At 36.9% G+C, this 25,237-nt stretch overlaps 2 protein-coding genes across 2 annotated transcripts; one reads left to right on the top strand and one right to left on the bottom strand.

Moving 5' to 3' along the window:
• Window positions 1–84: 84 nt before the first annotated feature.
• RPF1 (ribosome production factor 1 homolog) lies at window positions 85–16,382 on the top strand. The gene is made up of 9 exons (XM_058538391.1): window positions 85–321; window positions 1,784–1,840; window positions 4,052–4,132; window positions 12,361–12,456; window positions 13,048–13,201; window positions 14,491–14,573; window positions 15,006–15,187; window positions 15,391–15,517; window positions 16,154–16,382. Exons 1-9 carry the CDS (start codon window positions 94–96, stop codon window positions 16,193–16,195), a joined length of 1,050 nt encoding a protein of 349 aa, XP_058394374.1. The 5' UTR covers window positions 85–93; the 3' UTR covers window positions 16,196–16,382.
• An 811-nt stretch (window positions 16,383–17,193) lies between these two features.
• GNG5 (G protein subunit gamma 5) lies at window positions 17,194–25,210 on the bottom strand. Its single transcript, XM_058538394.1, has 3 exons — window positions 25,029–25,210; window positions 20,911–21,055; window positions 17,194–17,417 (listed from the first exon to the last, which is right to left on the bottom strand). Exons 1-2 carry the CDS (start codon window positions 25,107–25,109, stop codon window positions 20,930–20,932), a joined length of 207 nt encoding a protein of 68 aa, XP_058394377.1. The 5' UTR covers window positions 25,110–25,210; the 3' UTR covers window positions 17,194–17,417; window positions 20,911–20,929.
• Between the last annotated feature and the right edge of the window lie 27 nt (window positions 25,211–25,237).

A 25,237-nucleotide genomic window follows, 5' to 3' on the forward strand; every position in this document is an offset into this window, starting at 1 on the left:
TTAAGAACTTTCCCACCCGGAAGTAAAAGCTTAAGGAAAGAGGTCAGAGGACACAGCTATTTCCGTTTCCGTAGACGCCAAAGAGCGAACACCATGGCGAAGACCGGGGATAAGAGCGGCGGCAGCGGGAAGAAAGGTCTGAAACGCAAAGCCGCTACCGAAGAACCTCAGGAGGCCGCAGTCGCTGAGGATGGGGCAACGGAAAGCGGGGTCCAACCCCCCAGAGCGGCTGCCTTTCCCCCAGGCTTCAGCATTTCGGAGATTAAGAACAAACAGCGGCGACACTTAATGTTCACGCGGTGGAAACAGCAGCAGCGGAAGGTATGAGAGGGGCGGAGGCGGCAGGACGCGTGCGCGCTGTTCCTCGCGCGGGCGCGGGGGTAGCTGGGTGGTAGTGTTGCACATGCGCGGTCACCCCTACCTGGGGGCCCGGGCGACGGCGATTTAATTCGGGCGGGTGAGGCCAAGGCACTTGTGTTCTGGTCCCCTCGCTCTGCTTTGGGGACTCGCGCTAGGTTTAGGTTTTTGCCTGAGCGTCAGGGATTCCCTTCATTACCAACTCCTTCCTAGAGTCCAGGGCTGAGAATGAAAGCAAGACGTCCCGCCCTCCTAGTAGTGAAAATTACCCTCTCTTGACACAGGAGGCAAAAGACTCCTGCTTACCGCTTCACTGCGTCCACTTATCGTCCACCTACCGCCGGTTAATTCCGAAAATCTGCAATGCTGGCAGCACAGAAATCCAAAATGATGTTTCTCTGATTCCTGCAGCATCTCTTACCGAAATTAGTACTGTAAAGTTTCTAGTAACTGTCAGCGTCATCCTCATACTGTTCTGGGAGGTAAACAAATATGAGGAGATAAATCAAGCCCAAAGTCACAGTGCTCATTTGTGGTTAAATTGCAAAATGAGAAGCAAGCATTTGCTTATTTTTGCACATCATAAAAGTTCACACACACAATGTTCTTTTTGTTTGCCTGCCTCCTCTTACTAGACTTTTTTGAGGCCCTGGAGTGAGTCTTCATCATCATAAGTACCAAAGCGCTATTGAAGTACAGAGAAGGAGCATCTGACCCATTCTGGTGTGGGAGTATGGGAAAAGGGTGTCTTAGAAGACCTCTTAGGACTATAATTTCCAGTCTGAAATGGATTGAGGGTCAATAGACAGTGGGGAAAAAAAAGTATTTTATGTTGTGTGTCAAGCGTTCTGTTCAGAAATCTCCAGAAGATACAAATTTACGGTACAGACAATCCTAACTCAACTTACAAGTTCTTAATAATTTTAAAAGTATATTTTGATTATGAAATACTTGGATAACTAGTGATGGTTTTATTGGAAACAACCTGAAAACTCATCTCTCATTCCCATTTTTAGTACTTTCCAAGAGAAGCAACCAGCATAGCCATGGTTTTCTTTAGGATGCAACTTGTTAGGAATGCAAAACAAAACAACAAAAACTTAAGTTGTTTAGATACACATTTTGCACTTTCATTTGATATGAGGTTTTACAGTAAAAGATAAACTAGTGAAATTTTAAATATTCAGACTTGCCAATTTAGATTTTTTTGAAGGAGCAAGGTTTTTGCTAAAGAAATCCTATTGCTTGGCCAGCTCATTTGGTTTATAATAATTTAGGCATGAAAATCTGTCAGGATGTTTATTTTAAGACATTACAGAGATTGCTCAGTTTGAGTGTTCATAGCATTAGTAATTTGTAGCTACAGTACGTGTTTGTGATGTAAATGGTGGTTTCTTAATATTGTTCTTTTTTTTAAACCCTTTAGGAAAAGTTGGCAGCTAAGAAAAAACTTAAAAAAGAGAGAGAGGCTCTTGGTGATAAGGTAAATAAAATTTTTAGCCATCTGCTTTCTGTCTTATATTAAGGAATGCTCCCTGATAGTGTTGAATCACTTTTGTTTTAAAATTTATTGTGAAATAGTTCAGATGTATAAAAATAATATAACAAACCCTTTTCTATCCTTTACTCAGCTTAAGAAGTAATGCATTCACAAATAATATTCAAAGCCCCTTGTGTACTCCTTCCCAATTGCTTTCCCCTCCAAAGATAACCACTCATGAAATTGCTGTTTATTGTTCCCATGTACTTCTTTATTACCTTTACTGTGTATGTTTGTGTCTCTAAACAATAAACACGATGATGTTTTGCATGTTTTCAACATTTAACATAAATGGTATGTATGCTTCAACTTGCTTATTTTACTTAACTTTATGTGTTTGAGAGGCAGAGACACATTTCCCTGACTTTGGGAATGAAGAAACTCCTCAGTTTAGGCCTATAGCTGGAGTTCTTGTGACTTGAAGGAAAAACTCTTTGTCAGGCAAGGCTGGGGAAAGGCAGGACAGAGCCTGTTCTGTTGTAGGGTTGGGGTGTGTAGGAATGAGAGGTGACACGGAGGATATGAATCTGTGAAGAGTGAGAATGGGAAGTGGGAAGCAGGTGAGATACCTGGATGGATATGGCAAAGAAGAGAGCAGAGATAATGCATCAAGAAAGAATTTGGCTATTTTTGTGGTATTGATAAGAAGTGAAACCTTTCTATTGAAAATTTTAAAAAGAACTACTAAATACTTCTACATTATGGCACAGCTAAGTTATTTTTATTTTGTTTCATTTTATTTATAATTAGTTCTAGGTTATGATTTATACTTTTAAAATTTTAAAAACGTGCAACTCTTTCACCCTCATCTCTTATGAGGTACCAAATAAGGATAAGTGTTTTTGAGGAAGGGAAAAATATAAAGACTGTATACAAATAAAACACTCTGCTCTTTCATGCGTTTTCTTAATAGTATTAGGTTAAATCACATGAAATTACCAATATTACACTGTTTTGACTTGCACATCCGTAACAAGCAATGTTAGTCCCTCTTTTTTTTTTGTGAGGAAGATCAGCCCTGAGCTAACATCCGATGCCAGTCCTCCTCCTTTTTGCCAAGGAAGATTGGCCCTGGGCTAACATCCGTGCCCATCTTCCTCTACTTTATGTGGGACGCCGCCACAGCATGGCTTGACAAGCGGTGCGTCATTGCGTGCCCAGGATCCGAACCTGCGAACCCTCGGGCTGTCGAAGCGGAGCTCTCGCGCTTAACTGCTATGCCACCCAACCGGCCCTGTTAAGTCTATTTTTAACTCTCAGTAATCAGTCAGTTACAGCAAATTAGTATGCTGATTACCATTTGAAAATATCACCATTCTTGTTTTTTGGACTGAACGATGACTTCCTAGAACTGCCTTGTTTAAAAAATTACTTAAAACTTAGTATTGTTTCATAGAGTAATAAAAAACAAAATCCTAAATAGTTCATCAGTTCATATTTCTGCGTATCTCTGCTAGTGTACATGTGTCTTGAATTAGTTTTCGTTAGCATATGCTTACAGTTCTGTGTTCCTGCTCCTTAGCATTTCATTTGCACAATTATCTGGTCTAAGTAAGTGTGTGATTGCTGATTCTAACAGTATTCCTTTTGTTAAAGTGCCACAGTCGTTACCCTGTTGTTGGACATTTGCCCTATGTGCTGTTCATTTCCATTAACAATAGTGATAACTACATATTTCTTTGGATAAATTGCTCCCTCCTTTTGTTCCTTACCATAAATACCCCAAACTAGAATTACTAGTTCAGCAGAGAGAAACAGATTTGTAGCTTTTGTTATATATTTCTGAATAGCTTTCCAGAAGTATTGGAACAAAGCTACGTATACATGTAGTTTTGTAATTTTTTCCATTCTGTTTGATATTTTTCTTCTTAGCGGATAATTATTTTGATCCCAATTTCTTCTCTCTGCTGCTTCTGCCTGGTTTTAAGCCATTTCATTTGGTGTTAGCAATTCTTCCAGTATGTGTGTGTCTCTGCTCAAAGCGTTAAAAAGCCTCTTGGTCAATATCGTTGTTAGGATTGATGTAGCAGTGGGTTGAAATGAGGAACAGATTGAGTTTTTGAATTGTTTACAGATTTCTGTTATTCTTCCCCAACCATAATGAACAGTTAATGTAAAATACTTCTAAAACTTAATCTTTTTTCCCTTATTTAGGCACCACCAAAGCCTGTACCCAAGACCATTGACAACCAACGAGTGTATGATGAAACGACAGTAGACCCTAATGATGAAGAGGTAGTGTTAGAAGTCTTAAATAAATTTGGATGGCCACACTTGATAAATTATCTGTTCATATGTTGACGTTTAATTTAAAGTACTGGCTGGTGAAGTTGTATAATGGACTGATTCAGCTATACTGTTGGCATATTAGTATTTGCTGTAATTATTTCATAATTAAATTTCCCAATAATGGTATAGAAAAAAGCAGTAATTATTTATTTTCTAGAAATGTATTATATTTTGCGCCTAGGTAAAGTTTTTATTTGTCATTTAATCTCTGTATAGTACTTCAAATTTTTTTTATATCATTTGAAAAACATTCCTCATACTATAGATTTTTTGCAGTACTTGTTAGACATTTTAATACCTGAGGATAACATTTGGTAGTATTTTTTGTGTCCTCATAAAACTCTTGGTTCAAGATAATCTTCCCCTTTTCACATTTTCCCTTTAAATAGTTTGCGACAATACAGTGAGAGAATCAAGGTTTTAAGAACTTTGTATATATTTTTTTAATTTTTGTACAGGAAACTTGGTTTTGTTATGTTTGTTTGCTTTCAAACAGTGCTATTATCAACATTCTTTCACATCTCTCGTGGTATAGTCATTCATTCAGTCAGTCAGTCGGTTCTCCACTAAATATTTATTGATTGCCTGCTATGTATTGGGATCTCTTTTAGGGACTTGAGATCCATCGGTGCGCAAAACACTCTCAAACTCTCACACATATACACATGAAATTTCTGCCTGCTCAGAGTTTACATTCTAGGAAGAGAGACAATAAACATAATAAAATAAATAAATTGGCATACGTTAGCCGATGATAGGTTACTCAACTTAAAAAATAGGGTAGAGGAGCTTCAGGACTACCTGGAATAGAGACAGTTTGCAATTTTATATATATAGGAGTGCGTGTGTGTGTACATTTTATTTATTTTGACATAATTTCTGACTTAATAGAAAAGTAGGACTTCGTGTATATCTTTCACCCAGATTTCCTAAGTGTTAAATTGTACCATACTTGGTTTTCATTTATATTCTCTCTGAAATGCTTGAGAGTAAGTGGCAGACATGAGACTCCTTTACTCTTATATACTTTAGTGTGTTTTACCTGTAAACAAGTGTGCTTTTTATAAGCACAGTGTACCGTTATCAAAATCAGACAATTAAAATTAATATAATCTGTATATTAGATTTATTCAGGTGCCATCAGTTTTGACCCAATGATGTCATTTTTAGCAAAAGAAAAATCCAAGCTCATGTATTCCTTTCCATTATAATGACTCTTTAACCTCCTTTAATTTGGAACATTCCTCAGACATTTTTTGCCTTTAATGATATTGACTTTTTTGAAGAGTACAGACCAGATATTCTTGTAGAATCTCACTAAATATGAGTTGGATGTTTGCTCGTGATTATATTCAGTTTATGTACTTTTGACAAGAATACTACAGATGTGATGTTATGTTCTTTTCAGTGCCTCTTACTAGTCACATATTGTTGATTTTCCCATTACTGGCTATGTTAACTTGCATCCATTGATCAAAGTGATGTCTGCCAGGTTTCTCCACCATAGCTACTATTTTTCCCTTTGTAATTAATAAGTATTGGGTGGGGGGAGATACTTTGAGATTATGTCAATATATGTTACTCTTCAAACTTTCACTGAAGATGTTGCAGTTACAAATAATTTTTTTCCAGTCTGATAGGTAAGAAATTGTATCTCAGTGTAGTTTTAATTTGCTATTTTCTAGTTATGAATGAGGTTGAACATATTTTCATGTTTTCTTCCTTTTTAATCAATTATTTGTTCGTGCCTCTTGCCCATTTTTCTGTTGGTTAGAGTTGCAATTTTATACGCAGCGATCAGGTAGGCTTCATTGAGAAGATGACCTTTTAACAAAGACTTCAAGGATGTAAAGAAATTAGCCATCTTTGGGTGAAAAGTACTCCAGGATGGGGGAGCAGCCAATGCAAAAGCTCTAAGGCAGGAGCATGCTTACTATGTTTTTGAGGCACAGCAAGGAGGCCAGCAGGCTGAAATTAAGTGAGCAAGGGGAGAGTTGTAGAAGAGGTGCCAGGAAAGTATGGGAAAGGGAAGAGGCCAGATCAGTGACTTTCCTGGCCATTATGAGGACTTTGGCTTTTACACTTAGTGAAATGAGGAGCCATTGGATGGTTTTGAACAGAGGAGTGATGTGGTCGGACTTAATTTTTAAAAGTTAATTGGTTGCTGTTCTGAGAATATAATTAGAGAGGTAAACAGACTAGTTAGGAAGCTACTAAAGTAATCCAGGAAAGAGGTGATGATGATGCTGTTGACTTGGACCAGGGTGGTTACAGTGAGTGTTGAGAATTATTCTGATTCTGAGGTTTTGGGGTTTTTTTCTGGGAGTGTCTTGAAATTAGAATCACTAGAATTTTTTGGATATGGGGTGTGAGAGAAAGAGGATTCAAAGATGGTATTCAGATTTTTAACCTGAGCGATTAGAAGCAAGGAATTGTCATTGACTAGACATGGAGGACGTCTTGGCTGGAGACAAATTGGGAATCATAGGCATATAAAGGCTACATATTTATAAAAGTTTCTCTAAATATTTGCTTAGGGTAAGAATTTGTTGGGTCATGGGGTGTGTAAATGTTCAACTTTACATGATAGTGCCAAAATGTTTTCCAAAATAGTGGTTGTATCATTTTGTCCTCTGTAGTATAGGAGCAATGTTTCTGGTCATCCACATTCAGACGAGTGATAAAGGGCTAACTCATTGTGGTTTGAGTTTGCATTTCCCTGATTCCTAATGTGATTGAGCATCTTTTCATGGGTATATTGTGTTTTCAATAGAGAGATGGCCAGCTTATGTCTTTTGCCCAATTTTCCATCCTGTATTATATTTTACTGATTTGTAGAACTTTATAATTTAGATACTAAACCATTACATGTGTTACAAGTATCTTCCAATTTGTGGATTCTCTTTTTACCTTCTCTATGGTGTCTTTTGATGAACAAAAGTCCTTAATATAGTTGGGACTTAAACTTTTTAAATATTTAATGCTTTTTGTCATATTTAAGAAATCTTTCTCTATCCTGTGATGATATATTCTCATATTTTTTTTCCTACAAGAATTGAATAGTTGCCTTTCACATTTATGTACTTAAGCATTTCTCTGTTTGGTGTGAGAAGGGAAACCAATTTCTTTCTTTCTTCCCCTGCCCTGTCTCTCCTCTCCCTATATATCACCAGTTTCCCCAGCCCTCTTTTTGGAGTAGTGCAACCTTTCCCCACAGTGAATTGTAATGCTGTGTCATATATCAGGTATCCATATCAGCTGGGCCTTTTTCTGGGCTTTCTATTTTTTTAAGTCAATTGGTCACTGTATCAGTTTTTCACTTTCTTAATTATTTAGCTTCGTGATAAGTTTTGATATCTGTTAGGGCGAGACGCCTCTCCCCACCCCTATCCTCAGATCCCTCTCTACAGGAGTGTTCTCTGCCTGCACTTTTGCTCTTCCATATAAAATTATAAATTGCTCTAAATCAGATCAGTGATTTTAAGGATCTCTCTACATATTGCTTCATTTAGGTCTTTAAATACTGAAAATGTATTTCAATGAATTTCATAATTTTCTTCATACAAGTTTTACACATAAATCTTGTCAGAGATATTCCTGCTTAACTTATGTTTCTTCTTCTTAGTATAAATCACATCTTTTTGAAAATTGTTTTATTTGCTGGTTTATAAAAATAGAGTTGATTTTTGGATAGTGATCTTCTAACCAGTGGTTTACCAAATTCATTTCTAATAATTTGTTTGAGTATTGTTTTCGTTTCATGTTTATTCATTTCTATAAGTAAATTTTGTTTCTTACTTTCAATCCATTAACAGTTTATTTCTCCCCCTACCCCACTTTTTTGCTGACTGGAACCTCCAGCATAATGTCAAATAAATAGAAAAAACAATAATGGCGTCTGTGCCATGTTCCTGATTTTAAAGGGAATACTTCTAATATGTCATCATTAATATTTTGCCATTAATGGTAGATTCTCCTTATGAGTTAAGGAAATTCCATTTATTCTTTTTTTGCCGGGGGTTTTTTTGTTTGTTTTGTCATGAATGCATGTAGAATATTATCAGATGCTTTTTCTGCAAATATTGAGATTATTATGCACTTTTTCTGCAGACGTTGAGACGAGTATGCAGTTTTCTCCTTTATTACACTAATGTAGTAAATGAAATAGATTTTCTAATGTTAAACCTCTTTTGCATTCTTGGGATAAATCCAGTTTACCTATGATGTTTTATCTTTTTTTATGCATTGTTTCAGTTTGTTAATACTTTGCTTAGAATATGTATATCTGTGTTCATGAGTGAGACTGCAGTAATGTCCCCTTTTCATTCCTTATATTATTTACATGGGCTTTTCACCAGAGATGTATCTATTTTGTTATTCTTTTCAAACTACTTTTTTCTTTGATCCTCTTGTTGAATCTTTGTTTTCTAATTCATTTATATCTCCCCTTATATTTATTGTTTTTCTTCTACACTATGAGTTTGTTCTGTTTTTATTTATTTGATTGATTAGCTCATCTTTCATCTTTTTTTCTAATTTGAGCAGTTAAGGCCACAAAATTCCCTCTATGTACCACTTTTTGTATAGCCTACAAGTTTTAAGATGTATTACTTTCATTATTGTTCAAATCTTCAGTATCTCTCTTTTTTTTTTTTTTTTTTTTGGTGAAGATTAGCCCTGAGCTAACATCCGTTGCCAATCCTCCTCTTTTGCTGAGGAAGATTGGCCCTGGGCAAATATCCGTGCCCATCTTCCTCTGCTTTATATGGGACGGCACCACGGCATGGCTTGACAAGCGGTGTGTCGGTCCACACCGGGGATCTGAACCTGCAACTGGGCCACCAAAGCGGAGCATGTGAACTTCATCACGCCACTGGGCCGGCCCCTTCAGTAATGTCTTTTAATGGAAGATTTGCTGATTTCTTATAATTTCATTAGTTTTTTGTTTGATGTATTTTTTTATTTCATTAGTTTCTCCCAGATCCTTATTATTTCTTTTCTTCTGCTTATCTAGGGTTTCATTTGATCTTCTTTTTATAGCTTCTGAAGATGGAAGCTTAGATTATTGATTTTATACTTTTCTTTCTTCCTAATATAAGCATGTAAAGCTCTTGTTTTCCTCCTGAGCATTGCTTCAACCACATCCCATAAATTTTGATATGTTTATTGTGTTTTCGTTTTCATTCTTTTCAAGATATTTTCTCATTTCTCTTGTGATTTCTTCTTTGGCTCATCGATTTTTAAGAAGTGTATTCTTTAATTTCTAAATATTTGAGGATTTCCCAGATTTCTTTCTTCTGTTGATTTCTGATTTAATTTTATTGTGGTTGTGGAACATACTTTGTTTGATTTTAGTCCTTTTTAATTGAAGAGACTGTTTTATGTCCTAGTATATGATCAGTTCTGGACAATGATCTGTGTGCCCTTGGGAAACGTGTATTCTCCTGTTTTGAGGTAGATTGCTATAAGAGTTGTTTCAAGTTCCTTGATTGTGTCTTCTATATTCTTGCTGAATTTCTGTCTAGTTTTATCAGTTACTGAGAGAGGAGTATTGACATTTCCAACTATAATTGTTGAATTATTCATTTCTTTCATTCCTTTCAATCTTGCTTCATGTTTTTTGGGGGGTTCTTTTGTTAGACGCATATACATTTGTAATTATTATATCTTCCTGATATATTGACCCATAATCCAATATTAAATGCCCCTTATTTTCCCTAGCAATATTTCTTTTCTTAATGTCCATTTTGTCTGATGTACATATAGCTACTTAACCTGTCTTATGGTTACTGTTTGCATGGTATATCTTTTTTTTCCTGTGCTTTTATTTTCAACCAATTTGTGTCTTTGAATTTCAGGAGTCACTTACAGATACCATGTGGTTGGATATTGCTTTTTTATTCAGTCTAACAATTAATATTTAATGTTAATTATTGATGTAGATTTATATCAGCCATTTTGCTTTTTTTTTTAACATATGTTATATCTTTATTTTTCTTCTATTCCTCCTTGACTGCTTCCTTGTTTATTAAATAAATATTTTTTAGTATGCTATTTTAATTCTTCTTAATCATTTAAGCTATATATGTAGTTATTTTTTTAGTGGTTGCTCTAGGAATTACAGCATGCATTTTTTATTTATCGCAATCCACCTTAAGTAAATATTGACATAATTCTCCTAAAATGTTTGCACCAGTATAGCTTCTTTTCTTCCACTATTGTTTGTGCTGTTACTGTCATTTGTACGTCTGTGTGTGTTGTAAACCCGGTGTTGTAATTACTGCTTTAAACAATCTCATGTTTTTTTAAAGAAATTAAGAGTGTACAGACACCCAGAGTCTTATATGTTTACCTTCATATTTACCATTTACAGTGCTCTTCTTTCCTTCATCTGGATCCGAGTTACCACCTGGTGTCATTTTCTTTCAGCTTGTAGGATTTCCTTAGGTCTTTGTTTATATAGAAGATCTAATAGCTAATTATTTCAGTTTTTGTTTATCTGAAAATGTGCTTATTTTGCCTTCATTTTTCAAAGATAATTTTGTAGGATATAGAATTCTTGGTTGACTTTTGTTTTTCTTTTAGTGCTTTGAATATATTCCATTGTATTTTGACCTTCATTATTTCTGATGAGAAATCAGCCATTAATCATCATTGTTTCCCTGTACATGATTTATTTTTCTCTTATTTCTTTCAAAATTTTCTCTGATTTTGGCTTTTAGCAGTTTGACTCTGATATGTTTGGGTAATTTTCTTTCTTTTCATCCTACTTGGGGTTTGATGAGCTTGGATATGTAAGTTATAGAGCTTTTCATCAAATTTGGGGAGTTTTCAGCCATTATTTCTTCAAAATATTTTTTTCTGCCCCTTTCACTCCTCTCTTTATGGGAATCCCTTTTCACACACTGTTGAAATGGTGAACATTGTCCTACAAGTTTCTCCAGCTTTGCTCCTTTTTCTATGATTCTTTATTGTACAGATTGGATAATATTTATTAAGCTTTTTTCTAGTTTATTGATTTTTCTGCCATCTCAGATATGCTATTAAGTCCATATTTTCCTTTAATTCCTTGAATATATTTATTATAGCTGCTTTAAAATTTTTGCTAAATTCGACATCTGCACCCACTCAGAATCAGTTTTTATTGACTGCTTTTTTCCTGATTATAGCTCATACGTTCCTGTTTCTTTGCATATCTAATTTTTTGGTTGAAAATCGGACATTTTAGATAACATATTGCAGTATCTCTGGATTGTTTTATTTTTTAAGCATTATCAGGTTTTTTTGTTTTAGTAATTTGCCTAGACTTAAACTGTGGAATCTGTTTCCCTGACAGTGGCGCTATGTCTCTACTTGTTTTTTTGTTGTTGTTATTTTTAACCTGACTCTCTAGGGATTGTCCCTGTGTGTAGGTGGCTTAATGGTCAGCCAGTGATTTGGACAGAGGTTGTGTTGAGACACCTTGAGCCACTAAGACATACATACCTTCTGCCAACTGAGCTGTATGTGTTGAGGAATTCATCCAAAGCTGGAGCCAGTTCTCAAGTTTCCCTTGCCTTTCATGTGCACTGGATTCTCACGTCTCTCCCATTGGAGTTTAGCTGTCAGCCAGAGATTTGTGGGGAGATTATTTCAGCCCCTCTATGGCTCTTTCACTTGCAGAGCTCTCCTTTAAATTTCTGGCTGGTACACACCTACCCTGAACTAGGCCTATAACATTAGACTGGCAAAGCTAGGGTTTTCATACATACACCCCCTCCCACCCTGAATCGAGTCCACCACCTATGGATTCAAGATTGCTGGTTCTTGTCTACCATCAGACCTGAAGTTGGTAAAGTTAACTGTTTTCACCAACCCGTTGATGGGGGAAATGGAATAGCTCTAGGCAAGATTCCTGATATTCTTGTCTACAGCTATAGCCATTTTTCAAGAATAAACACATCTCAGTTTGTGTCCTGAAGTTGTTTTTCATAGTTTTTTCCAGTTTTATACTTGTATTCTACAGAGGGGAAGTCACCCAATGTCTTCATGTTGCTATTAAGTCCTACCTGGTCTTTCTTTTTAAATCCTTTATCAGCTAGGTAGTCATTGTCATAGATTCCTTCTAGAACTACTTTTAAAATTCTGGCCCAGTAGAGTATTTGATGTAAAATTCTCTCTTTTTCTGTTCTCAGGTTGCATATGATGAAGCTACAGATGAATTTGCTTCTTACTTCAACAGGCAAACTTCTCCCAAGATTCTCATCACGACATCAGATAGACCTCATGGGGTAATAAATACATCAATTAGTACAGTTCTTGAATCCCTAATTTCCTTATATTACTTAGACTATTTAAAAGAACTCTGTTCAGAAGAGTTAAATTATTAGTAAGTGCCTTAGATAACGCCTTCGAATAAGCCAAATAAAATGTAGTACTGGTGATTTGTGGTTCACTAAGCACCTATTCTTCAGGATAGAGTTTCTCAACTTTAGCAATGTTAACATTTTGGGCTGTATAATTTTTGTTCCGGGGGTTGTCCTGTTCATTGTAGGATGTTTAGCAGCATCCCTGGCCTCTCTCCACTAGATACCAGTAGCAGCCATCCCCCCCGCCACCACTAGTCGTAACCACCAAAAATATTTTCAGACATTGCCAGAAGTCCCCTGGTGGGGCAGAATCACCCCCAGGTTGAGAACCATTGCTTTAGGATGATCAGCCTTTGATAAAGGATGAAACACTATTCAGCTTTCATTCTTCCCCTAGCCTTGCTCTCTGTTAATAACACTGTCGTACAATAATCATTACTCCTTTCCTTACAAATGTATGCCGTATAAGATTTTTCTTTTTCACTTGAGGATTTTTGTAATTTTGTTTTACAGAGAACAGTACGACTCTGTGAACAGCTATCCACAGTTATACCAAATTCACATGTTTATTACAGAAGAGGACTGGCTCTGAAAAAAATTATTCCACAGTGTATCTCAAGAGATTTCACAGATCTAATTGTTATTAATGAAGATCGTAAAACACCAAGTATCCTTTGTTTTTTAAGGAAGGGGTCCTGTCTTACCTTCACTCCCATTTAAAATATGTTTAAAAGAATAAGGAAATATTCCCTATAACTTTCAAAACATAATTTTTTTAAACCAGAAAATTATGTATCTCTAGCCAAGATTCTATGAACTAGTTTTTCCTTTTCATTCAGCAAACATTCATCAAGCACAGCCTCTAGGCAAGACATAATTTTAATCTGTAGTAAAAGATATAGAGATGAGCAAGAGACAGCTTCTGGGAATTCATAATTTAGTAGGAGAAAACAGACATATAAACTAACAAAAATATAGTATGGGTAGTACAGTTAAAGAGAGAAATACAGGATACAATGCATACTCTGAGTGGTAAAATCTGCCCTGGAGATGTCAGGGAGGAAGGACTTGACAGAGAAAGATGCTTAAGCTCAGTCTACGTGGATAAGGGTGAATGAGGTGAATAAGGTAGAGGAAGAATGTCCAGTGCAGAGAGAAGACCAAAATTGAACGATAGAGGCTTGAAAGAGCTGACCCAGTTGGGGATCTGCAAATAGTTTAATATGGCTAGATTTTAAAACCCTTGGGCTGCTAACCCTGCTGAGTAGATAGGTGTCTTATATTTAATTTGTAGTTTAGAGTGTCTAGCACAATTCTGTGTTCATGGTAGACAATCAGTAAATACTTATTAGTTGGTTGATTTTCATTTGTGGTACAGTAATCTCAAGAGTAAAAGCTTGTCTCTTAAACACTAATAACCTTGGTTTCAAGAAGAGAACTTAGGAGTGTCTGGTCTTTTGGGATGATATTCAAAGCTGACAGCATATCCTTATCTTACAAATATATAAAACAAATGTATATACAAACATATAAAAGGTACATCTTTAGCGTTTTAAAGCCTCTGAACATTCTATTTACAACGCTACAATTATTCTAGAATCCTATCCTGTCTTATCATTCTTGTTAGAGTAGTGGACATTAGTTGTTTTTTTCGTCTGCTTTAGTTGAATGCCCGACATAACCCTATTGAGGGTGATGATGAGCTATTTATCATTGTGAAAAGAGAAACAGTAGGACAACTATAGGTTAATCTATTTTTCTGAAAAATTTAGGTTGACTTATGGGTCTTGAGTTTGGGGTATGGTAAGAAAATTTCCATTAACCCAGAGGAATGCATGCACCCACCTATTCCTAGCTACAGATTTTTAAGAGCCTTTGGGCATCCAGAGGACCAGTTATTTAAACAATTTAAGATTTAGATTACAGAGTTCAACGTATTCTTAGCTTTATGAACAGATGGATTAATTTTGAGTCACTTGCCAAATGGCCCAACTGCTCATTTTAAAATGAGCAGTGTTCGTCTGCGTAAAGAAATTAAGGTAAGTTTTAATTGCATTCCTTGACTGGCACTGGTCTCCTCATAGTATTTGACTGGTAGATGCTGTAATTTATAGATGATTGATTTTAATAATGGCATTTGCTTTCCTGATTAAAGCAATAGTTTTATCTACTGACAGTTTTCTTGTGAAATTGTAATTGAGTTAAGGCAGACAGGCAAATAGCCTTCATTACTAGAAACATGTTACTTTTCTAATAGGATTTTCTTTATGTGGCATTCACGGCATATAAAATAATTTTAGATATATCTTATTTCATGGGTTTGATAAGTCATCTGTGGTAGTTGGTCATTATGCAGGAGAATAACTTTCAAGTTTTTCAAATTTGTCATGTAAATTCTAAAACTTTAAATTGCAGTGAGATATGGTTTTGCCAATTAACTTAGTTATTATGATTTTTCATCATTTTTCTAGAGAAGAGGCAAGGACCCCACAGAACACATACCTGAAATAATTCTGAATAATTTTACAACACGGCTGGGTCATTCTATTGGACGTATGTTTGCATCTCTCTTTCCCCATAACCCTCAGTTTATTGGAAGGCAGGTTGCCACGTTCCACAATCAACGAGATTATATCTTCTTTAGATTTCACAGGTGAGGAAGATACTTGACCTCCTTGGGCTTTGACTTCAATCACGAAATAACATTTTCAATATAATCCTGTTTTCTAATGTATTGTGACAAGTATTGTAGATGAGAAATAAATTATCTTTTGAACCTTGTCATAATGTGAAAGAAATAACAGTTGGGTTCATTCAGACTAATTTCCTTAAAACTCTCTCATTTTATCTTTGAAGATACATATTCAAGAGTGAAAAGAAGGTGGGAATTCAGGAACTTGGACCACGTTTTACCTTAAAATTAAGATCTCTTCAGAAAGGGACCTTTGACTCTAAATATGGAGAATATGAATGGGTCCATAAGGTATGTGCTTACTCTTTGAAAAGCCATTTAGGTAATTTTTAAAGTGTGGAATGAGAAGGAAACCATGTACTTTAAGCTTCGGGTGTTTATCCCTTAAGTTACACTTTTGAATTTCTTTCCCCATGAGCTAGAAAGAACCAATCTCTGATACGGTGTTTGGGTCTGGTGACTAATCTTGGTTCATCCGAAGTATCCCAAAGATCAGTGGTTCTCAAAGTGGGACCAGCAACAGCACCTAGGAAACCTGTTAAGAAGGCAAATTTTGGGGCCACAGACCTACTGAATCAGCAACTTAGGGAGTGGGACTCAGCAATCTGTTTATAAGCCTGTGTTATAACATGATTCTGCTGCATTCTTGAGAACTATTTCTATAGAGGTTTTGTAGAAGTTCGGAGATCCTCCTCCTAAGTCATAACTGAAAACTTCAGTATTTTAAAACATGTTCTCTTTTTTGTCTAGTAAGCAGAATTTCACTTAAGTATGATAAAATTTTATACACAAATATATTGGAACAGTAACTTCCAATACCTTTTATATTAGACCTAAAGACTGACTATTCAGTCTGAGACAAACCCATCGTTTTTTAGCATTGTTAATTATGGATTGTTCATACTAAGTTTTTTTTTTCCCTTTCAGCCCCGGGAAATGGATACAAGTAGAAGAAAATTCCATTTGTAAAGTACTGAGGGAATAGTATTAGAATTTACTGAACAGGCCTATTTTCATTTTGTGACAGAAGACCCTTTTCAAAATGGCATTTACTGATTGCATAAACCTTCTTTCATGTCTGGACAAATTACTAAGTGCCATGAATTGCTATTCCCTGTTTATGTAACAGATACAAATAAAAGTCATTTTGGTAAGAGTTTAGAAGTTGTAATTTAGGTTTCCTAAAACTTGTCTTAGCTTGGAATCAGGATTCAAACTAACTTTCCCACTTGTGCTTTCCCAGAACATGTGGGCTAGAGAGACACAGTACTTGGTAGATACGTGTAACCCACTGGTTTTCTACCATACTAATCTTGGATCGGGCACATAGTTTTAACTTTGTTTTCTGAATGAATATACATTGGAAGCCAGATTTCTGGGATGTTTTAACAGTCCCTTAAGCCTTTCAGAAGGGTAGAAGTTTTAAAGCAAGTGATTTACCAAGGACTTAAAGCTGTAAATTATTGAAGCTAATCTTTGGTTCCTTTTTTCTTGTTCCTTTGTACCTCATTATATTGTAGTTTAGTATTCCAATTAGGAATTGTCTCAAGCTTTAAAGTTTTTCTTAGATCTTCTAATGGAATTCTATGTCCAGTGTTTTCTCTACTATTCTCATTAGGAGAGACATCTGTTCTGAAGTAATTAACTTTTAGGTGTAATGGTAATACCCCTAACAAAGGAGTTTATTAGAAATATTTATTATTAAAGGAAAACCCTGTAAATAGCTCATGGATAGAAACTGTAGAATTATTAGCAGCCTCTTCCTGACCCTTAAAAGAATAAAAGTTTGCCATTTACCTTTAATTCCCTAGCAGTCTTGCAAATGTAAGACAAAGTTATGTGAGAAGATTTGGTGGAACAAACACTAAAAACTTAACCCCTTTCTAATGACAATGGGAAAATTGCCATTTCTCTTAGGTATTCAAAACAAATACATAGTATATTTAATACCAATAATTAAGCAAAAAACCTTTTATACTAAGTATTTTATTATATGCTGCTGCCAGTGTATATAAAATAATTACCCTTGTGAAATAGAAATTCATGAAAATTCAGAGAGGTAGATGTTAAGGACTGACAAAGCAGAAGTTTGTATAGTATGGCACGTGTTACAGGGATAAGCTTTTATACAGGCTTCAAATTCAGCTCTCCTTTGAATATTCACTGGTTCATGAAAAGTGGTTTAGAAAACCTGAAATGGAAAAAGAAGCAAATTAGGGCAAAAGTATCAAAGAACAATAGTTTTTTCTGAATAGCAGTACATCTTGTATTACTTTTAGGGCATTCATATGAATGTCAGTTTATACAAGTACTTTCAATTAATCTAAGCCTGTTAAAAAAAACACCAGACACGTCACAGGGTTTCTAGGAAAAAATGGGAAATGCCTATAGTGTAAAATGTAATTTATTTTTCACAACCACACTGAAGTATGTATCATTTATGGTTTATAAATAAACAGACTTAAAGATTAACTGGCCAAGATCATTGCCAAAATATACTCTGTATCCTAATAAAAAAAGTTAATATAAAAAAATATTAATTAGTATAAATTAATAATATTAATTAATATAAAAATCTTCAAGCTGAGAAAAGTCTGAACATCCCTAGAAAATGAGCAATAGTATTGAGGACAGCACTTCTATTTACCTAGATAAACCTATACACAAAGAGAAACGTGTATGTGGATATTAACTATAGTGTTTTATGAGCAAAGAACTGAAAATAGCCTAAATGCAACTCAGTAGGGGAATGGATAGATAAACTAAGGTTTATACACAGGATGGAATACTAATACAGCCATTAAAACAACAACAATTTACATGGATCAACACAAATCTCAAAAATAATGCAATAATAGTTATGCCCTAAACACTGGCTATGTTTTAAAATGATAAAACACAATAAATATATGTAGTAAAAAGTAAAAACGTGGTCATAGTAACTTTAGGATAAGTTATCTATATGGAAAGGTAGAAAAAGTGGATCTTTCATTTTTAAAAATTAACAAGGTAAACCATTTAATTCAAGATGGTAGATACATGGTTCATCTTTATACTTATTTGAAAATTTGAGATATTCCATCCAAAAATGTTCAAGAGGCTGGTGAAAAAACAGTGTTTAACCTCACTTAACGTATTTGAATCGGTACAAATTACAAAACGAGATAGAAAATAGTAGCAAATGGGCTCAGGTCTGTTTGGCAAGGGCTCAGAAAAAAAACACTCTCAAGCTCCAGGCAGAATAGCAAAGTTTAATGTAAGACTAGTGTTATCCATTTTTAAATGTCATCCCTTATTGAGTAATTTTACTTCTAGAAATTTATCTTAAAGAAATAGAGAGGCAGAGTATACATACAGGTACCAAGATATTGGCCTCAGTGAAGCCTCAAATTTGCAAACTTCAGTATTCAATGAAGTATAATTAAGTTACAGTACAACCACTAAACATCTCATTTACAAAGAATACTTAATGAAATAAGAAGATTCATAAGTGTTTTTAAAAGCAGAATGAAAAAATTGTACATACTATGATCCTCATTATTTTTAAAAAATAAATTGTTTTCTCTTAAAAGAGAAAGAAATATAATCTGTTAACTGGTTATTTCTAGGTATGCTGATCGTGGTAATTTCCGTTTTCCTCGTACTAGCTGTTGCCAAATTACATATGCTTTTTTTCTTTTTTTAATTATAAAAGCCATATATTCTTAAAAGCTATGAGTATAAAGACTCAAATATAGATTCTTTACATCTATGCCACTCACTATGGGCCTCGGACCACAGCACCAGTATAATCTGGGAACTTGTAAGAAATGCAGATTCTAGGCCCTCACCCCCGGACCTACTGAATTAGAACTGGCATTTTAACAAGGTGATTTGCAGATACATTCAAGTTTGAGAAGAAATGCTTTTACATCCAAATAGTCTTTTCCTAGCCCCAAGTGTTTCAAATCATATCCACAAAGCTGTTTTATTATACTGCCAGGATTAACAGCCATTATTTTACTTTGACATCTGGGTTCTTATCCCTGCCATATTTATAACCTTAAGCAAGTCATAGACTCCTGTGCAATGAAACTATTAACAGCCAGTTAAGAAGCCAGACTTCTTAACTGTATTTTATATCAAAGGAAAATAAACCACTTTGTAAAGTGAATACAACAGGAACAGAGGTTTAAAAAGGATCTTTAGTAAACCATAAAAATAAGAAATGTCCAAAAACTGCCATGAAGAATTAATGTTGCCAGAAGCAAGGAACTATTAAACTGTTAAATATGAAAGTGCTACACTTAAAAAGAATTGCTTCCTTATGAAAGACTGTTATTCAAAGGTGGTCTTTTTCCCTGGTGTTTCAAAAATCTTAATCAACTTAACCAATCATTGTATTTACCGGAAACATGTCACACTTATAAAGACTTCCTGGACACTCCCAAGTCTACAAAGCTTAATTAGGGAGGGCACAGCTATGTAACATAGTATTTTAGGAAGCAGCTTCCTGGACTTGGAGGAGTTAGAATGTTTGTAAAGGGCGTGTGCCACCGAGTCATCTTTCTTTTCTTTTTCAAGCACTACAGTCATGCTTCCCATAACGATGGGGATACCGTCTGAGAGATGGGGATACCGTCTGAGAAATGCGTCGTTAGGCCATTTCATCCTTATGTAAATACCATAGAGTGTACTTATGAAAACCTACATGGTATAGCCTACTACATACCTAGGCTATATGGTGCTAATCTTATGGGAACACCGTTGTGTACATGGTCCTCTACTGACCAAACCCTTGTTATGTGGCACATGACTGTATTATTTTAAGGTTGCTTCTCATAGGTCAATACTGGTGAGTATACACCCTGATTAAAGTACTATGGATTTATAAAAGGTAGTACCCTTGCATTACATTTTTAAATATCCATAGCATGTTTTTGGTCACATCTCTTTTAAACATTACACATTTTTGCACAGTAACATTTGAACTGGAAGGTACAGATTAACATACGGAAGCATGCTTTAAACCAGCCCATCCTTTATTTTCTTAATCCTCTGAAATTCAATCCACTGTCTGCCACCATGAACTCATACACTTCATTTCTCTCGTTTTATCTTTACCTAACAAATAAGAATAAAAAGTAAAACCTGTTATTCCCAACTCCAAATGCTGACACATCAGCTTACCGAACTATCACCTGATTTTCTCGTGTTCACAAATCCCAATTCTTTGCTATGCTGCCCTGTAGCTGGGTTCTATTAGAGCAATAACATCAGAATTAATCCAAATTAATTGGTAGTACTTTAAAAGTCATCCCCATAAACGCTGCAGATTTTTTTAATGGGCTAAATATTGGCTAGATACACAAAAATTAAACTAGTATTTGGGGAGCCCAAAATACACTATTAGGCCAATGCTATAAAGGTAACATGTCACAGGAGTGAAATTTTCTAGTAACTCTCCTATGCCCTCTTTATGGTTATTAAATCCTCTAACCCTCTTTATGGTAAAATAGAAACAATTCATCTTCAAGACCACTTTTCAAACTTCATCAATCCTCACTTTCCTCACAAAACAAAGAGACTGGAAACTTAAAGTGCATGGGATGATCTTGGTCAACCTGTAAGTGCTGCAAAGAAAGAGACTTGACTAGTTATTCCTACTATGTGGGGTTTTGTTGTTTTAATTTAAGGAAACTTACCTTCCAAAGATTTGTTTTACTACAAAAAAGAACAGACTTTCTGGGGTCTGAAGGGATTCGTACTTGAAGATACTCCAGTCAGCAGGGGGTCATGTTGAGCGTTCTGCAGACAGAACTGTTTCAAATCTGCAGCTGCCTGGGAAACCTATACATAACAAGGGAAGGATGGGTTAGTGAGAATGTTTTAATGAAGGTTTTCTCAAACCTTTCAAAATACCCACAATGAACACTTTTCTTAACTCAGAGGAAGATATATACTAATTGAAGGTCAACAGTCATACTGAGCTCTTATACTTAAAACAATGCATGTAAATGATTCTAGTTTGTAGTATGTTTTCTTTTGCTTATTAGAAGCATCAAATGATTCAGTATAAACAGGACAATTCTGTTTCGCTGCATAGCATAGCACATCTTGCTAGTTTATTATTAAATACGCTGTTCAAGTGCAACCTTGAGGGTACTCAACATTTTGTTTTTTATTAAAAGACGTACACAATATTAGAGGTTAAACAAAAAGTGTTAAAATTCTAGCAAACTATTATTTTGAAAGCAGTTATCACTGCAAAAATGCTGTGAATGAACATAATGTTCTAAATCTGAACCATTCAGTTCACTGTTTTGGTATTAAGTACCATCAGTTGTTTAATGTTATAAAACTGGACAGTGACAGCTTTCTGCTCAGTGTCCTGTGACTGAAAGGCAGATAGCAAACCTAGGTTTAACTTCACTGAGCAGCCTGCCTTTAAGAAACTGTATATTTGTCTTAAATGTGATTTAGTAATTTTCATATATGTATGCAATGCCACTCAAACAGGACTTAAGGAACTTCTGTGGCTTTATAGTTATTTTGTTTATATCCTATAGCACTTAAACATCTACTATTTGTATATATTCTGGTTAAGGTGATGCAGGATACCAAAACAATGAACTGAATGGTTCAGATGTAGACCATGAATGACTAAAAGATGCCCCAAATGAACACAATATCCTAAGTCTTGAATTGAGGTTTAGGAAGATGGGAAAACCATTTATTTTATTCTCAGTTTTAACTATCTCCAAGGACAGTGAGAGCAGGTGTCCAGTCCAGCTCGGTTTTTGGCCTTTGAACGAGAGGTAAGAGCATCACAAATGCTCTCTATACCAAGAAATCCTACAGATTACAGCTGTTACCTAGACATTAACCTGATAAAAGGATCCATCATGCTGAGATGAATCCAAACTTCTCAGAATCTGTTTGTATGGTTGGCTTATACAACAGTCCACAGAAATGAGTTCCACAGGTTTACTTAGCGACTGTGTCAACAAGTAGTTTTTAAATACCTGGTAACAAGTTCTACAACAAATGGCCACCGTGCTCCCCCCAAAAGAATGTGTAGCTAAAGTGGGGGAATGGGTGATATCATTTTTCACAATGTTATAACTTGGTTTCATTTACATGAACCAGCAGTAAGGATACAGTAAAATATCTGTTAATTTTCTGCCTAAAGTGTAGGAAGGCTCCAACCTAACTCCCTTTCACAAACATCTCAAGCACCACTATGTGCCAAATATACTCGAGACACTGAGAATATGTAAGAACAGCCAGGTCCCTGCTGTTAAAGAGCTGACAGTTCATGGGAAAAGACAGGTGCTCTGCAGAAAAAACAGTGGTTTGTGACACTGTAACCTAAGGGAAAGTGTCTCTGAGGAGGTGACATTTAAACTGAGATCTCAATGACAAGAGATCCAGCCAAGTAACCATCAGTGAGAAACTAATTCCAAGCAGTGGGGAGAACTGAGACAAAGGCTCTAAAACTGGAACAAGCTTCGAACCAAGGCACTGTAATAATCACCATCCAGGAGATTGAAACCCTATAATCGTGGCATAATTATTAGTGTCCTGGGTTGGCAATAAAGTGTATGGTCACCCTACATACGTGAGAGTTTGTCAAGCATTTGTGATAATTTCTATCAACTGTACTCAAAGATTTAAACAGTAAACTTATGCTAGTTTAAAAATAAAATATCACAAAAAAGCACCTAGCGGGGCCAGCCCGGTGGCTTAGCGGTTAAGTGCTCGCGCTCCGCTACTGGCAGCTTGGGTTCGGATCCCGGGTGCGCACTGACACACCGCTTGTCCAGCCATGCTGAGGCGGCGTCCCCCATACAGCAACTAGAAGGATGTGCAACTATGACATACAACTATCTACTGAGGCCTTGGGGAGAAAAAAGGAAAAAAAAAAGGAGAATTGGCAATGGATGTTAGCTCAGGGCCAGTCTTCCTCAGCAAAAAGAGGAGGATTGGCATGGATGTTAGCTCAGAGCTGATCTTCCTCACCAAAAAAAAAAAAAAAAAAAACCCTAGCAGAGAGTCATAGATAAAATAGATGAACAAAATGAAATCAAACTAACCAGGTTTTGCAACGTGTCTAAAGAAAAGCTCATTTCAAGTTCAAAGGTGTGATGCCCTCCCCTCCTTGCTACATGCCCTAGCATCACACAGACAGAACTCTAACACCCAGTCACTGCTGGTGGCTTGAATGATCCCGACCAGAAGTCTCCTAAAGAATTAGGTGTATGAGGCAGGCATCTCTCTGGGGAGCTACTGGGGAGACTAGGGTTTTCATGGTAAAGCTCTCAGAGTACTGTACTTTAGTCTGAGGGCTTCATCTCATTTTCTTCGGAGACTAGGAGTAAGTACCCCTATTTATACTTACTGCTTTCAACCAGCCATTTTCTGCCCCCTTCCCCCATTTTTTTCTTTCCTGGGCCATTCCAATCTACCATAAAGGCACAACTGAATGATAATGTAATGATTAGTTAAGAAATATCTAATTTAAAATTTCAGTATTAAATCCAGCCAAGATGACCATAAACCACTGGGATGAGGTAAGAATCTGGAGATTAGAGAAATGATTCCAAACAGCAATGGAGTCTACAGCACTTAAAGGACAGGAAGGGAGGGGAATCCCACACCAAGACTATCGGGAATTTCCCTTCCCTCCTGAGGTGACCACAACTGAGTCAACTAGGTCCCTGACATTTCTACTTAAGGAAGTAGGTAAATGGGACACCACCACCTTGCTCCACAAAACATTTCAGGGAGAAGTGAAGACTAGCCTGATGAGTACAGAATCAAATCATCGTGGAAACCGGCTGCTTCTTTCAACAGAGCGCATGATTTATATTCTTCTCTGTTTCTTTTTTTAATTATAAGAAGTGTTTCACATGTAAAATGACCTGCACCAGAAAAAAGCCAATCCACTTGGGATTTAAAAAATCAAGAGAAACTTAGAACAGCACTTGAATGTCAGGTTATCATATCAACACACACACAAGGCTTTCCCCCAAAGTAAATACCCAAGACAAGGGCAATGCTAACCAGACGCCAAAACAAACAGGACTGGTCCACCTAATCACTTTCTCGGGTACGCGGACCAGGAGATGCCCCAAGGTCAGATCACAGCCAACTGTGCCAAACAGCCATGAAATGCACGCTTTGTACGAGGCTGTACAGGGCATCTGCGGTAACCTCAGACACCGGGAACGTTTCGAAAACAAACATGCTTCTTTAACCTATAGCTGAAGTTATGCAAGAATTCGTTTTTAAGTGTGTGTTAAGTGGGTGAGAGGAGCTGGAAGTAAGAATCTACTATAAAGGGACTGGGTTTGGGAAAGTTCTGAGAAGAAAAGAAAAAATACGTCTGTTTTGAATCAACAGTCGGATGACACCCTCTCGGGTGACAAGAAGCGGAGGCTGGTAGAGGGACGGGGAGGGTGCGGACGGCGCGCGGAGGAGCAGCTGTTGCGAGGCCGGCCGCGGAGTCACTGCGGAGGGAGGCAGGGAGGGAGAGAGAGGGAGGAGGACCGGAATGCGGAAAGCCACCGTTCAGCCCAGGGCCAGCCCGCCTTCGCGAATCCTGAGGCGGAAGGGCGCTCTAACCGGCCCCCCAAAGCCCAGCGCTGACGCGCCGCTGCTTCTCCAAAGCCGGCCGCTGCCCGATCGCCCACGCCGAGCGCGCGTCCTCCCAGGGGGAAGCGAGGGCCGGACGCGAGTCCCGCCCGCCCCGGCCAGCTCGGCCGCCGAGTCCCACCCGCCGCCGCCCTCCCCTCCCCCTCGACCGCCCGCCCCCGCCCACCTTCACGCGGTTGAGCCCGGCCTCCAGCCGCAGCTGTTGAACCACTTTCTTCATAGCGGCGACGCTGGAGGAACCAGACATGGCGCACGCGAGAGCCGGGCCGATTCGCGGGTCTGTGGGTCGGTCGGTGGGTCGTCGGTCCGCGGGGCCAGACGGCAGGGCAGCGCGGCGGGGGGCGGGGCTCGGAACTTTGTTTCTAAGTTTCCGGT

Source organism: Diceros bicornis, chromosome 4 (assembly GCF_020826845.1).
Source record: "Diceros bicornis minor isolate mBicDic1 chromosome 4, mDicBic1.mat.cur, whole genome shotgun sequence".
Taxonomy (NCBI): domain Eukaryota; kingdom Metazoa; phylum Chordata; class Mammalia; order Perissodactyla; family Rhinocerotidae; genus Diceros; species Diceros bicornis.